A 12,889-nucleotide genomic window follows, 5' to 3' on the forward strand; every position below is an offset into this window, starting at 1 on the left:
AAGACAGCTTCATTTTCCCTCAGCTCTGACTGACCAAGTCAGTTTGATCAAGCTGAACAGCCCCCCCACCTCCTCCCGAAGTGCGATTTGGTGCGCAGATGCACATAAGCAGCACTAAAAAGACCATGCAACAATTTCATATTCATGAAAAGAGAGGCTGGGTATCAGCGTGCTGAGGCTCCAACACCAGAAAACAGACAGGAGTAGTAGGTTTCCCAGCGGAAATGCTATATATTTTCTATAACTGGGCAGCAGTAATGCAATAGGCTTGGAAATGGCTGCAATTTGCAGAACTCAGGCAGCCTCCAACCCCAGCACAAAGCATTAAAGCACCCTATGTTGTCCTTACACTGTTGCTAATCTGATTGAGGGCAAGGGCACTTGGTTTCCTCAGAAGATCAAGCAGCATCCTCTAGAGACCACTCTGCAAATACACAAAAAGGCAATGACATTGTCTGTCACAGTCCTCCCTGACTTCCTGCATCTGCAGCCTAGCGGGCTATCTCCTGGGCTGGCAAAATGCTAGCTTGAAATAATGAGATGATGAATGATTATTGACCCCTGGAGACCTGGAGCAGGTCAGCCTGTAGATTTAAGCTCTCCTCTCTGTGCCCCAACAAACTAGACCACTTTTTACGCGCCAAGCAAGATTCCCCAAATGCCTGATGGCTTCTGGTGCCACCCTGTCCTGCTTTAAAGGGGCTTGATTTTTCAGTGGCTTGTGCTCCACACTTTCTGACAACCAGGTCCTTTGAAGACGTCTTGAACCGCACAGCAAAACAACAGCGGTTCTCTTGCTGCTTTTGAGAATCTGGGGCAGGAGTCATTGAGAAACTCAACGTAAAAAGAAAAAACAACTACCCCCCCGCAGCCCAGCTCAGCCCAGCCCTGCATTGGCTGAACCCAAATAAGTTCCCAGCTGTTCTGTACAGTCACTGGTTTCTACTTTAATTTCTGTGCCCAGGACTTGAGCCCTTCATATTGCTCTGGAAGGTTACCACTGGCTGAAAGCATTTGAAGGAACACACAACAGGCAATGGGTCTTGGCCCATTCCCATCACTTAACCACTGGACTTTCTTATAGGTGCTAGCAAATGCAGCATGTCTCACTGCAGAAGTTGTACTGTTTCCCCATCTTTTGAACACAACAAACCCAGAGAAATGCTTAGGAGGCTCCCAGTGCAGTCATCAACCAACTGATCGACTCACACACATATATGGAGTGTTTTATTACACACACTGACATGGGGGGCATTCATCAACTACTGCACGCTCCCCAAAGTCAGCAACAGGCAGACTCAGGCTCCCAAGGACAATAGTTTTACCCTGTTTTAATTCCACTGACATCAGCAGTTACTTCAGTACAAAACCAGCGTCTGTCCCTTTTCAGGATCCACTCTAGGGCTCTTGGACCAAGTCTTTGGAGCTAGTGTCAGAGCAGATCAGGCAAAACCATTCTCCTTCTTAAGTCCCTCCCATCACTCTAAGTTATATTCCTGTTCAGAAAGCCAAAGAATCACTTGACAAGTTTTTTTTCCTCCTGATATTTATTGACTTGCATCTCTTCTGCCCTCCAAAACATGTCTTCAGGCTGAGAATTTAAAATATCCCTGAATTCATTAAAATTATCGCTGTCCTCTGAAATCCCAGCTCCCTTGAAATCAATGCAAATTCTGCTGTTGTTGTCAACAGCGCCAGGATTTCACTCAGAGGATTTAAATCTCCTTGAGAGACTTTGAAGCTCGAAGCCTAGCTTAGCCACCCCTACGCAATTCTTTCATCTTTCTCCATAAGTCTCACCATCCAGCCACTCAATAAACGATGCTGATCTTCTCTAAACTGCTGGGAAGACACTGACAACTCAGAGGCAATGTCATCTCCAGACTAGGCCCTAGTCCAGATATAGTCACGTCGGATCTAAGGGCCTTGTCTGCCAAAGGCTCCCTGCTCATAGCTGCTATTTCTTAGTACTGTGAAGGACTAAGTTGAGCTCATCAAACTGCATCATTTCCGTGCTCAGGGTGAGAGGAACTACGACAGATGTGTGTGGGGTGATCGAGTCACCAAGCCTGCGATCCTTGCAGCGGATGGGGACAGCAGTTAGTTGAGTTAGGAGCAAAATAAAGAACATTTTCAGGCATTGGAAATGTATTTGCTTTGCACGCCATTTGTTTCAGGTTTCACTGGTTGCAAAGCATGCAGATCAGAAAGGATTTTTCACTCTGCTCATTACGTACATGAAGTTCACAGTACCTAACCACCCAAACCAAACCGGGTGGCAAGCCCTGACACGGGGAGGAGTATATGCCTAGGGACACATGCACTGTTGTGTGCACCTGACATCTAAGAGGCCCGTCACTTCTGGAGACACCTGGCTGCCATGTACATGGCATGAGGTTCACACATTTTTGCATACACCCCAATGCAGCAGGAGCGTGAGCCGGGACTGGAACGCTTTATCCACCATTTACTCATGGCTACAAAGACAGCTGCTTTGCTACTCAGCATTCAGATATCCTTGGGCTGGATGCAAAAGGCAGCACTAAGGTTGATAGGGCAATGTTGTAAAGTGTTCCCTCCTTCCTTATTTACTCTGCTTGTTTTGCATGCAGCAGCACAGCAGATTTTTGTGCATATGGCTACTACAAAACTAGCTCTGTAGTTGCCCCTCCTAATAAAAGAGAAATTATGGCACGGGACAGACATCTTTATTGGCTGGGACAATGCTCCGACTAGTTCGGAAAAGTGTGGCTGTGGGCACTGCTAAGTTCATTAAATAAATAGACAATATATCCCAGCGAACAGCAGGTGAGTGACTACCCGACTATATAACCATGATGCAGTGTAATTAAGCTGCACCCTTTGTTTGAAATGGATTCTTTGCTCCAAAAATGGACAAACCCTTCTTTAGCCAACAAGTGTCTGGAACAGCTGTGTGCTCCTGGGCTGGGTTGATAACTGTCAGGAAAAGTCAGCTCCTGGTCTGCTGAGTGAGATAGCCTCTTGCAGTGGGGCCTTTCTTCTGCAGATAGAAAGGGAATTTGCATTGTGATGATATACATGCGATTTGCATTTCTGATTTCCCATGAATTGCCGGACATGGGTATCACTCACCATCCCCGTGGGTGCCCACCTCCCATCTCCTCTGATTCATCAGGGCACCTGGGAAGGAATAGCAGTAGGGAGCACCTGTTACCTTTGGAACAAAAGAAAGATAACCACGGCTGGCGAACGGTGCTCCTTATCAGCACATTCCCAAGTATGTAACAGGAAGGCCAGGATCCAGGATCACAGGCTGTCTTTCATAGATGGGGAAACTGAGGCACAGAGAGCCAAACTGACTTGTCCAGGAGCTGAGCCCAGAATACAGCCCTGGTCTTCAATCTGCTGGACCTCTCTGTCTCCAATGGCAAACCAGGGTAAAGCCAAAGGACTCTGCCCAGGAGTGACACTGGAAGGAGAGATTCCCCCTGACTGCAAGACTCAGCTGAGTTTCTTTTCATAAAAACCCCTTATTTTTCAATGAAAAAAGACTGAAGCAGAAATGTTCACTGTAAACAGAGTTCAGCTGAACTGTCTCACCCTGATAAGAACAAAATAATGCAGCAATTTGACTTATTTCCCCGTTTTCAGTTTGACTTTTTTAAAGTGGAAAAGTAACAATAATTTTTTTTAAAATCCTCAGAAATGTAGGGAAAACTGAATTTCCTATAGGAAAAGCCTCTCCTCTGGGGCTGCTGAAGAGCTTGGAGAGTCAGTCAGCTCTCTTGGGATTTTTGGGAGCCAGCTGCACAGCTAGCAGCTCAATAAGGGCATCCCCATGCTACACCTGACTCAGGACCCAATCCTGCCATCAGACCCGAGTGCTTGGAGGCCCTGAAGTCAAGGCAGAAGCAGGAGGTGGGTTGTGAAAATCCACCCACGTGCTCTCTCCCACCACGCGAACAAGCCATGGGGCTGAGCCGTGACACCGAGCAGACAGAGCCCTGTGGCTCCGTGCACTTTTCTTGAGTGACTCCCTGCCTAGCAATGCAAGGCATTCGAGAACGGGGCCCAGACGGAGCTCACTAATCGCTTTATAAACCACAGGCCTGGGTGGTGTTAAGCGGGTTGGCTGCCCCCCACCAGCTCCTGCCGGGTGGAAGATACGGTTATCAAAACCCTGCAGGGCTGCGAAGAAGTGAGGCAGAGGGGAACTGGACTAATGAGCTTAAAATAATCCAAGCCACTCGCCACCAGATAAAGAAAGGAATAAAATGCTAAGAGACGCAGACCCCAGCCAACTCAGCAGTTGCTGTCTCTTCTGATTAATTGCCAGGACCAGGTGCTGCAAGCGTTGCTGGCAGAGTTAAACCCCAAAGTCGGGATGAGCCACTGCAGGTCTCAGTCCTGAGGGGCAGGCTGGGATGTGGGGAAACACAGCTATGGCAAGAGCCCAGGACACTGATAGTCTATGTGCACCAAGCCGCCTCCCCAAGAGATCGCCTCGTTCCCCACTGCATGGCCCAGGTGGGATCAGTCTAGTGTGAGCCCCTCTGTACAGAGGGCAGAGCCCTCCTTTAAGGCTGATGTCACAGTAACCCCAGCACTGGGCAGCAGCTGGTCTCGAACCTAGGACCTTTGCATAGGGCTCAACAAGCAAGTCCCCCAGCTCGGGCTTTCTTTGCCCCAGAGCTGGCCTTCCTAGCAGACCTGGACAACGCTGGCAAGTCGAAGCAAGGAGCTCGGTTATGCTGGGCGCTCTCCCTGCCGAAGGGCATGAATTGCGAAAGCGCCTCCTGCCCAGCAGATGCGCATACCGTCCTGTGTCGGACCGGTGGAGACTCGCCGCAGATGGCCCCAGACATCTGCTCGGGGTCAGGATGTGCTGCTAGATTGGCAGCAGCACAGTACAGCGGATGCCTGGCTCAGGCGAAAGGGCTCTTATCAGATGCGACTGCTGGAGAGCTGCTGTAGGCTTCCTGCGGGCAGTGACCTGGCTCCATGCCGGACCAGAGGAGGGAGGAAAGCAATGCGGATTCCCCAAACTGGAGCTCCCCATGCCCCTTGTGGCACTCAATGCCCTGGCTCACCAGATGCTGCCTCTCACCCCTACCCGTCTAGCAGCCTTGTTCCCAAAGTGACGGACAGGGACTCCACATCTCCCGTGGCGGTGACTGCCTGAACCAGGCGCTGGCCTCTCCATTTCACTGGCCAGATGAGCCTGTGCTCTCAGATGCTTCCTTACTCCTACAATTAATCCTTCTGCTAATGAAGGCTCCCAGGGAATCCTCCAGGATTCATTAGGAAGGCACAAGGACTGCCCAAATCAAGCCAGAGCTCCATCTATTGCTCCTGTCTTAAAACAGCTGCTTCAGAGGAAGGTGCCAGGAGCCTCGCACCCCTGAGAGGATGCAGCACTCCCAGGAGAAGGCTCCACTTGGCAGCTAGAAGTTGGCTTCTGCCCCGAAGCAGGAGGGGGGGTGGTTCACATATAAGATTTGCATGGTCAAGCCCCAAGCATAGCACAGTGCGTGCTGCCCTCTACAAGGCCCATCAGGATTTGCTAGCCAAGGTTTTCACAAGCAGCCGGTGACTGCAGTGGCCACCCTGCGCCACCTGACTTCAGAGCACAGGATGGCTATCAGGCCCCTAAAGCCAAGATAGAAAAAAAAATCATTTCTCTCGTTTTTCAAATTTTTGCCATTGCTTTTATTTCAAGTTACCTTAGACAAAGTCTAAACCTTAGAAGAGAAATGTCCCCGGATGCCTGGCTGGGAACAGTCAGATAAAACAGCTCGCTCCTACCTTTTCTTTGCATCCGGTTTATTCTCCAGGCCTGCCCTGAGCTAGCTGGGCAGTGCTCTTAGCTACTGCCGCACAAAACTGCCATGTCAGGGTGACAGGGATCCCCAAAACCTCCCACTGCTTTCACAGCTGAGGTGACCTATTCACTCAAACATGCTCATTTTCATGAAGGAGCGTTCGGGCAGCTGCGAACCTCCCGTGTGAGCAGAAGGAAGTCCCAGCGCTGGCAAATTTAATTCAAATCCAAGCCTCTAAATTTGGTTGTCTGGCAAGGCCGGAACCTCCTGCATGCGCTAGGCAAACAGGAAACTCCACGCCACCTCCCAAAGGGGAAAGCAATGGGGCGGTGAGCATCCAATGTCGCTGGGGCTTTTATTAACCTTCAGAAGGGTTTTGCAGCCCAAAGCGAGACCTCAGGGCAACACATTTACCTAGATGCTTGCAGCACTGCATCTGAGCTTTTTTTTTTGCCCAGGGAAAGCTCCCTGCAACATAATGCTTGTATAGAGGTAGTAGCAGCATTGACACGATGCTGGGGATAGTCTGAAGCAGAGAAATCAGGGACCAAACCATTACTCGGGAGTTCCTCTGCCTCGCTGGCATATTTGTGACACTGCCTCCGCAGCCTGGAAGAACGGGAGCTCGACACAGCTACGTTTCAGAGCTGCCGCTCGTTCATTTGGTCTGCGCAGAGGGTCTGAGCATGGGGCTCGGTGCCAAGCAAGATCAACATCTCAGCGTAGACGGTGCAGCATGGGCAACATACAGAGCACCACAAATGCAACCTTTTAAGCCATTCCCACTACAACCCGGCTCTCCCGGATGGAGATTCTTTACAGTCACAGCGAGGACAGCAGAAATGCCTCTGAGCAAGGAATATCTGCGGCTAAATTGATTCTAGGAATTCAAACTGTGGTTCCAAGGAGGCGAGATCTCCTGGGGGCAACGTGATTCATAGCACTGCCAAACCCAATGCACGCAGGAGGGCTGCCGCTCTCACTGAGCTAAGAAAACCAGCAGCCTATGTTTTGCTTGATAGGGTCTCTGAGAATTCATTGTGGGCAGCACAAGCAACACGCTAGATTCTTGCTAGACACTTGGATAATTGTTACACAGAAGGTGCTGTCTACATCCCTATCATCCTCTGAACGTGGAAACCGTTCCTTCAAATGGCCGTCCCCTTCACGGGTCAGGTTCCTTCCCACCTACGAGCATCCTCCCTCCTTGCCTTGCCTTGCCTTGCCAGGGGGACCGGAGCAGCAAAGGAATGCAGGTTTCCATTTCTGCCTTGCTGAAAGAGGCGAGCAGCCAGGTCTGCAGTCACTGGATAGTTATACACAGCTAATAAAGTGCTGCCTTGTTTGATGGATACCTCTAATTCCTGCACACCAAGGCTCCAGGCCTGTCATTAGATACCAGTGGTGCAGTCTTGGCATTCATGGAGCCTCCCCGGCTTCATCAGGATGTCACTGTTATCATGAGTTCACCTGTGTGAATCCAGGTACCAGATGAGGGCTGCAGCATCAGGGGCTTTTCACCTCCCTGTTCTTGATTCATCTGGTGCTCTCTCTTCCCTTTATGTCCTTTGATGAACCCTGGTGTCTCTTGATTGTGCCTGAGCTGAAACACTAAAACCCTGAAAAGACAGGAGGCTTGTGTTACTAACACCCCAGGTTGGGAATAAATTAGTGATGGCCAGGATAATGAGCTCTGCTATAGCTTTTCCTTCCACACAGGACAAACCCAATTGCACACTAATTGCATAGATCATCACTGGGATTTGAGCTCAGGGTCTTTAGCACCAATGCACAGACTGCAACACTAGGTAATAGGGCAACACCATCAGCTGGTAGTTGCATGCACTCATTATTCTCTGGCTGATCAGCCCTTTGCTGCCAGGTGACCCGCACAGGGCTTGGCTCTGCCCTGTACTGCTCCACACATAGTCAGTTAGGTCTGCACAAAAGGGCAGTGATGTGCTGCTGAATCTGAGTGGTAAGGACTCATGCCTGCTTTGTACCGGTGTGAAGGGCCAGGGAAGTCTGGGCAGTGAGTCAGCTGGGCCTGATTCTCACTTGCATAAGGGCCATGCTACACCCTTCTGGTTCTGCGAAGGGGCCCTGGGGTACAGGAGACCCAAGCTGTGCTGTCTTGCTTTTCTGATTTATCAGCACAATCCGAGAACTCTGAAATCTCTCCTTGGCCTCCGTCTGCTGTTACTTTATCTCTCTGAGGCTTGCAGGCTTGTACCTAATTGCTGCTTAGTCATAGCCTGGGATTCCAAAAGTACATGGAAACGCTGCAAAACATGCTCCTGAACAGTGCATGTGCTCTGCACCATGGAGCAAAACCTTGCCAACGTGTCTTTCTTTTTCAGGGCAGCACCAGTAGCCCCCAGTCCTCATTTGTCCAAATGTCAGGTGAGTCTCTCTACTCAACAGTGCATTATTTGAGGGTAACAATCCAGTCCCATCTGTCCTACAAAAGGATGTTAAGATAATACCATGCAGGGCTGTGATGGAGACATTCACCGCTGAAGGTGAGCCATTGCAGGGTTAACCCAGAAAGGCAGCCTAATGTTGTTTAAACCCTTATATAAATTCCCAAAGGGAGGGCAGAGCCAGCAGAGCCAGCTCCCGGGGCAAGGATGGTATCAGACGTAGGCACATTAGGGTCAGGTCTGGCTCTCGGTCTCTCTGGCTGGCAGTTCCCCAGCGGACAAACAGGCCTAATGATGCTCCATGGCCTGTCTTTTCCAGCTAGGCTCCTGGGTCTTTGTTTCTTGGGCTTCTATGGAGGGGGCTTTAAAACCATTAACTCCCCCATGCCCAAAAGGGGCATGAAAGCAGACTGATCCCCAATTTAGCAGTTTGCCTTACTGAGCAGGCACATGGTATTGCAGTATACCCATAGTGGGTGTGCTACAGGGTGCCCATTACCTAAACAAGGCATCCCTGAGTCTTACAGGGGAGAAGAGGGAGGCAAGGTTTCTCATCTTTAGCAAGTTCTGGTGTTACTTGACCTGAGGCAGGAGAGAGGAGGTTATGCTGGGCTTTGGGAGCAATGCCAGCATTGAAGATCAGGGGCTGAGGGCACTGGTTTAGGACAGGATCCTCCTGCTCTGGGCAGCGGCTGCCTGCTTTGCCTGATGGAGGAGTGGGGGAGAGGGCTGCGTGCATCAGCTCTGGGGCACTGTGCCTCACATTTAAACTGTGACCCCTTCCTGCTCTCCCCACCTGCAGGTTCCCCCACCCTGTCTGGCTACTACGGGATGAGGAGACCATTTGCCTCCGAACTGGACTTCCACGGCACAAAGCAGCTCCCCAGCGAGGTCTACGCATCCCCGCTGGCAGCAAAGCCCTTCCCGGGAGACTCCTCTGCCGTCCAAGGGTACCCGCCATTGCTGGACCCCTACTTCAGCGACCAGTACGGGGACTATCGCACCCCGCCTGGCACCAGCTCCCTCTTTGGCACCTCCTCGCTGGCCCCACTCCTGCCGCCCTTCCCCAACGACCAGGCACATTTCCTCATAGTGAGTGTTTGCGCTGGTCCTGGCTGAGAGCGGGTGGGCCACGGGCTTCCTCCGGGGGAGCATGCGCCGCGTTGGGGAGTATCTGGCATCGGCCACAGCCTGGAGACAAGGCTGGATGGATATTAGTGAGACCCTTCCAGCTCCGTGGCGGGGTTCAGCACCGGGACAGATTCTTGGGCTGGCGCAAGCAGGGAGGGTCCTGCCCAGATGAGATGTGACCGAGGGCCCCCCCCATCCAGGCTGCAATAGCAGCCAGTGCTGCTTGGTCCCTGCCTCCTTCTGCCCAGCATGGGAGGCACTGACTTCTCCTGGGGCTACTCAATCCTACTCCTTGCAGGAACAGCTGATTGAAAGTCCTCCTGCCCCTGCCCAGGCCCACAGCTGCTGTGTGGCCTCTATGAGCCCGTGTCCCCCCCCACCCCGCCCTCTTCAAACCACATCAAAATGGTCAACAGATGTAGCGCATGCTTAGCCTTGATGCCAGCCAGGGGATTGCGCGTGGGCGCTGAGCAAGCCGTGACTCTCTCCCCACATTTCTCACAGAGAGACTCCTGGGAGCAGACCATGCCCGACAGCCTCAACCCCCCGGACATCACCTGCTCTGACTCCCTGCAGACGCTGTCGACCGCAACCAGCTGCCTCCCCCATGAGAGCAGCGGCGCTTCCCAATACAGGGGCTCGAGCTGGAGCTCCTCACTCCCCGGAGCCCAGTCCTACTCTCTGCACGCTCTGGAGGATGTCCACTATGCATCCGGGTACCCCGGCACCTCGCCCTACTCCTTCCCATCCTTTATGACTGTACCCAATGACCTGACTCCCAAGATGATCCATCTCTCGTCAGACGAGGTCTCCGATACCACCTCCCTTCACGACAACTCTTCGTGGGGCAAAGAAGATGGGAGTCCGGTCTGGGGAACGTATGAATGCAGGCGAACCTACTGAAGGAGGGCGCTGGCATGAAAGACGACTCAAACTGATGTACTGCTTGTAGGATCCGACCTGTAGTCGGTCATTCAGCGCTGAGGATAAGGAACTTCCTTAACAGGCCTGGAGGCAGGAGTGCTAGGAGGGGTTTCAAATGAAGGACAAGGCCTGTGTTTGAAGCAGCATGTTGCTTTCTGCTCTGTTTAACTATATCAGTGTCAGGGTTCCTGGGTAGCTGATAAACGGGGTCCGTGATCCACTACCCACTTGAAGTCAATGGCATTTGTGAGCTCAGGCTTAGGCCCAATTTGGGAAAGGGGAAACCTTAAAGATCTGCGTGGTCATGGCGTTCTCTGGAGAAACGGGGCTCGGGTGCGGCTTTGTAGTGCTGGTGACACTGTGTCTGCAGGGACTCGGCAAAGAGGGCAGGGAGCCTTTCCAGGGCACTTCTGTCTTGCATAGTGCTCTCTAAGCAGACAGAGCCGTGACCTCCAAACCCCACTGCCCTGGCCTGGGGGATTGCTCTGGGGGGGCGGTCACGAGGAGCTTTGTTCAGACGTACTAGGCCATGACAAATAAACCGGTACAACCTAAACCCAAGTGCAGAGCACTGTTTAAGGGAGAGCTTGAGGCCTTGTGAAGGGCAGCCCGGCTTCTGTTGATGTCTACCGACAGTGTGAACTGACTTCTGACAGGCCCAGCTACCCACTGCCATAGGCAAACACATAACAAGAGAGACGCCCCACTTCCAGCAGCTGGAATGGTCCCCCAACACGTGAATGGTCAATGCACTTCCACCGGCCTCTGCCCAGCTGCACAGACCAGGGCCCACCTTTCTCCCCAGGCCAGAGGCAAGAGCGCGTGGCAGGGAAATGGTCCTGCTCTGCCACCCAACAATGCGATGCACAGCCTCTTGCCAAAGCCTCTAGCTCTTTCCAAGCCTGTCCCCTTTGCACTGCTACCGCCTGCCGGCGAGGTGGGCATCAGGGCTCCTGCGTGACCGCTAGAGGGTGCTGCTCCCACATGCAAGAACCACGCGTGGCCCTGTGCACAAGGCGCGAGCCCCGGGCTGGGTCAGCAGCTGCTTCCAGCTGCACCCAGCAGTCGTGTGGGTTCCTCAAGCAGCTGCTGCCCCTGGGAGCCATACAGCCACAGGGAGTGATAAGGAGGACAAGGGCCGAGACACCAGCTGCTTTGCTCCCAGGTGCACTGTTGGCTTTACAAAAAACACTCACCAGACCAAAGGGCGGGCACACTCCAGCAGACCTGCACCCTGGCTTGAGGCATGGGGTCATCCGCACCCCGTCCTGATCATCCTGGGGGCAGGCAGGGGGGGCAGTGCTGCTCTCCTCCACACCAGCCAGCAAGGGACACCCTCCAGGATCTCCAGCACTCTTGCCCTTTGCACCCTGAGCCCCCCAGCCTGGCACCCCTGCTCCCGTGCAAGGGAGTTGCTTGCTACAGGGCTCAGCAACCGGTCTCGTTTCATCTGGGCAGCTGCGGCCTTTGGTTCGCAGGGCAACCCCCCAGCAACTCAGACATCTCAATCGGGCCCAAAGAAGCCCAGGCAGTGCCCAGCACCCTGAGATTTCCAATGGGCAGTGCCCTCCCCTGGCAGCCGGCACCAGCAGCCAGAGCTCTGGCTCCCTCCTGTCAATCTGCCACACGACCCTGAAGGAGTATTTTAACCGTGGAAGTGCCTGCTGCTGTGGTCACAGCGGCACTTTGCCCGCAGCCCCTGCTCTCCAGCCAGCATCTCTCCTTGGTTCTGCAATACCTTGGGTTTTAAATGGGGTCTGCGCGGTGGCTGAGACATGCTGGTAACAGAGCCAGGGAGCCTGCACGGCCTCTACTGCTGCAGGCTCCCCCAAAACCCAGCAACCCTGGAAAACCCTCCCCACGGCCCATTGCCAAAGGATCGCCTGCCCTGGCACCTATCCTGCCTTGCAGAACACCACATAATGCAAACGAGCGCCTCACAGGCTTGGTCCTTTTGTTTTATGCCCTTAATGCACCCGTTTCCTCAGTGCCCCAGCTGGTGGGGGGTCCTTATGGGGTATCCTTCCAGGGTGCACTAGTTGATGAGGGGGCCCTTACAGGATGTCCTTACAAGGTGCATCAGCTGATGGGTGTCATTTCAGGGGTCCTTATGGGGCACATCAGCTGATGGGGTGTCATTACTGGGGTCCTTATGGGATACACCAACTGATGGGTTGTCATTATGGTGGGCATTACAGGGTGCACCAGCTGATGGGGTGTCATTATGGTGGGCATTACAGGGTGCACCAGCTGATGGGGTGTCCTTATAGGGTGCACCAGCTGATGGGTTGTCATTATGGTGGGCATTACGGGGTGCCCCAGCTAATGGGGTGTCCTTATGGGATGCACCAGCTGATGGGTTGTCATTATGGTGGGCATTACAGGGTGCACCAGCTGATGGGGTGTCCTTACAGGGGTCCTTGTGGGATGCATTAGCTGATGGGGTGTCCTTATGGGGTGCCCCAGCTAACAGGGTGTCATTCCGGGGTCCCCCAGCTGCCGGGGTGTCCCTCTGGCCTCATCTGCTCAACAAGGGTCCGCTAAAGCACCCGGCTGAGCGAGGCGGGGCTGGAAGGGCACTGCCGAGGGCATCCACCCCCACCCCGC

The 12,889-nt window shown here is 53.1% G+C and overlaps 1 protein-coding gene and 1 long non-coding RNA gene across 8 annotated transcripts in view; one reads left to right on the forward strand and one right to left on the reverse strand.

Annotated features, from left to right (window-relative positions):
• Nucleotides 1-12,141, forward strand: part of CUNH11orf53 (chromosome unknown C11orf53 homolog) — a 12,651-nt gene extending 510 nt beyond the window's left edge. The window contains exons 1-4 of one of the 7 annotated variants that reach the window (XM_006026633.3): nucleotides 7,600-7,782; nucleotides 8,165-8,207; nucleotides 9,030-9,319; nucleotides 9,863-12,141. In XM_006026633.3, coding sequence (XP_006026695.1) covers nucleotides 8,201-8,207; nucleotides 9,030-9,319; nucleotides 9,863-10,261 — 696 coding nt within the window. In that variant the 5' untranslated portion in view covers nucleotides 7,600-7,782; nucleotides 8,165-8,200 and the 3' untranslated portion in view covers nucleotides 10,262-12,141. Of the gene's footprint in view, nucleotides 1-7,599; nucleotides 7,783-7,913; nucleotides 8,208-8,300; nucleotides 8,327-8,429; nucleotides 8,466-9,029; nucleotides 9,320-9,862 lie in introns of those variants that run through there. The other 6 variants (XM_006026634.1, XM_006026636.1, XM_014521324.1 and 3 more) reach the window with 6 other exon arrangements.
• LOC102387268 lies at nucleotides 2,906-7,415 on the reverse strand. Its single transcript, XR_001358249.2, has 3 exons — nucleotides 7,160-7,415; nucleotides 3,115-3,196; nucleotides 2,906-3,022 (listed from the first exon to the last, which is right to left on the reverse strand). It is a non-coding gene; the product is annotated as an uncharacterized LOC102387268 (long non-coding RNA).
• Nucleotides 12,142-12,889: the final 748 nt, after the last annotated feature.

The sequence above is a fragment of the Alligator sinensis genome, unplaced genomic scaffold (assembly GCF_000455745.1).
Source record: "Alligator sinensis unplaced genomic scaffold, ASM45574v1 scaffold1241_1, whole genome shotgun sequence".
Lineage (NCBI taxonomy): Eukaryota > Metazoa > Chordata > Crocodylia > Alligatoridae > Alligator > Alligator sinensis.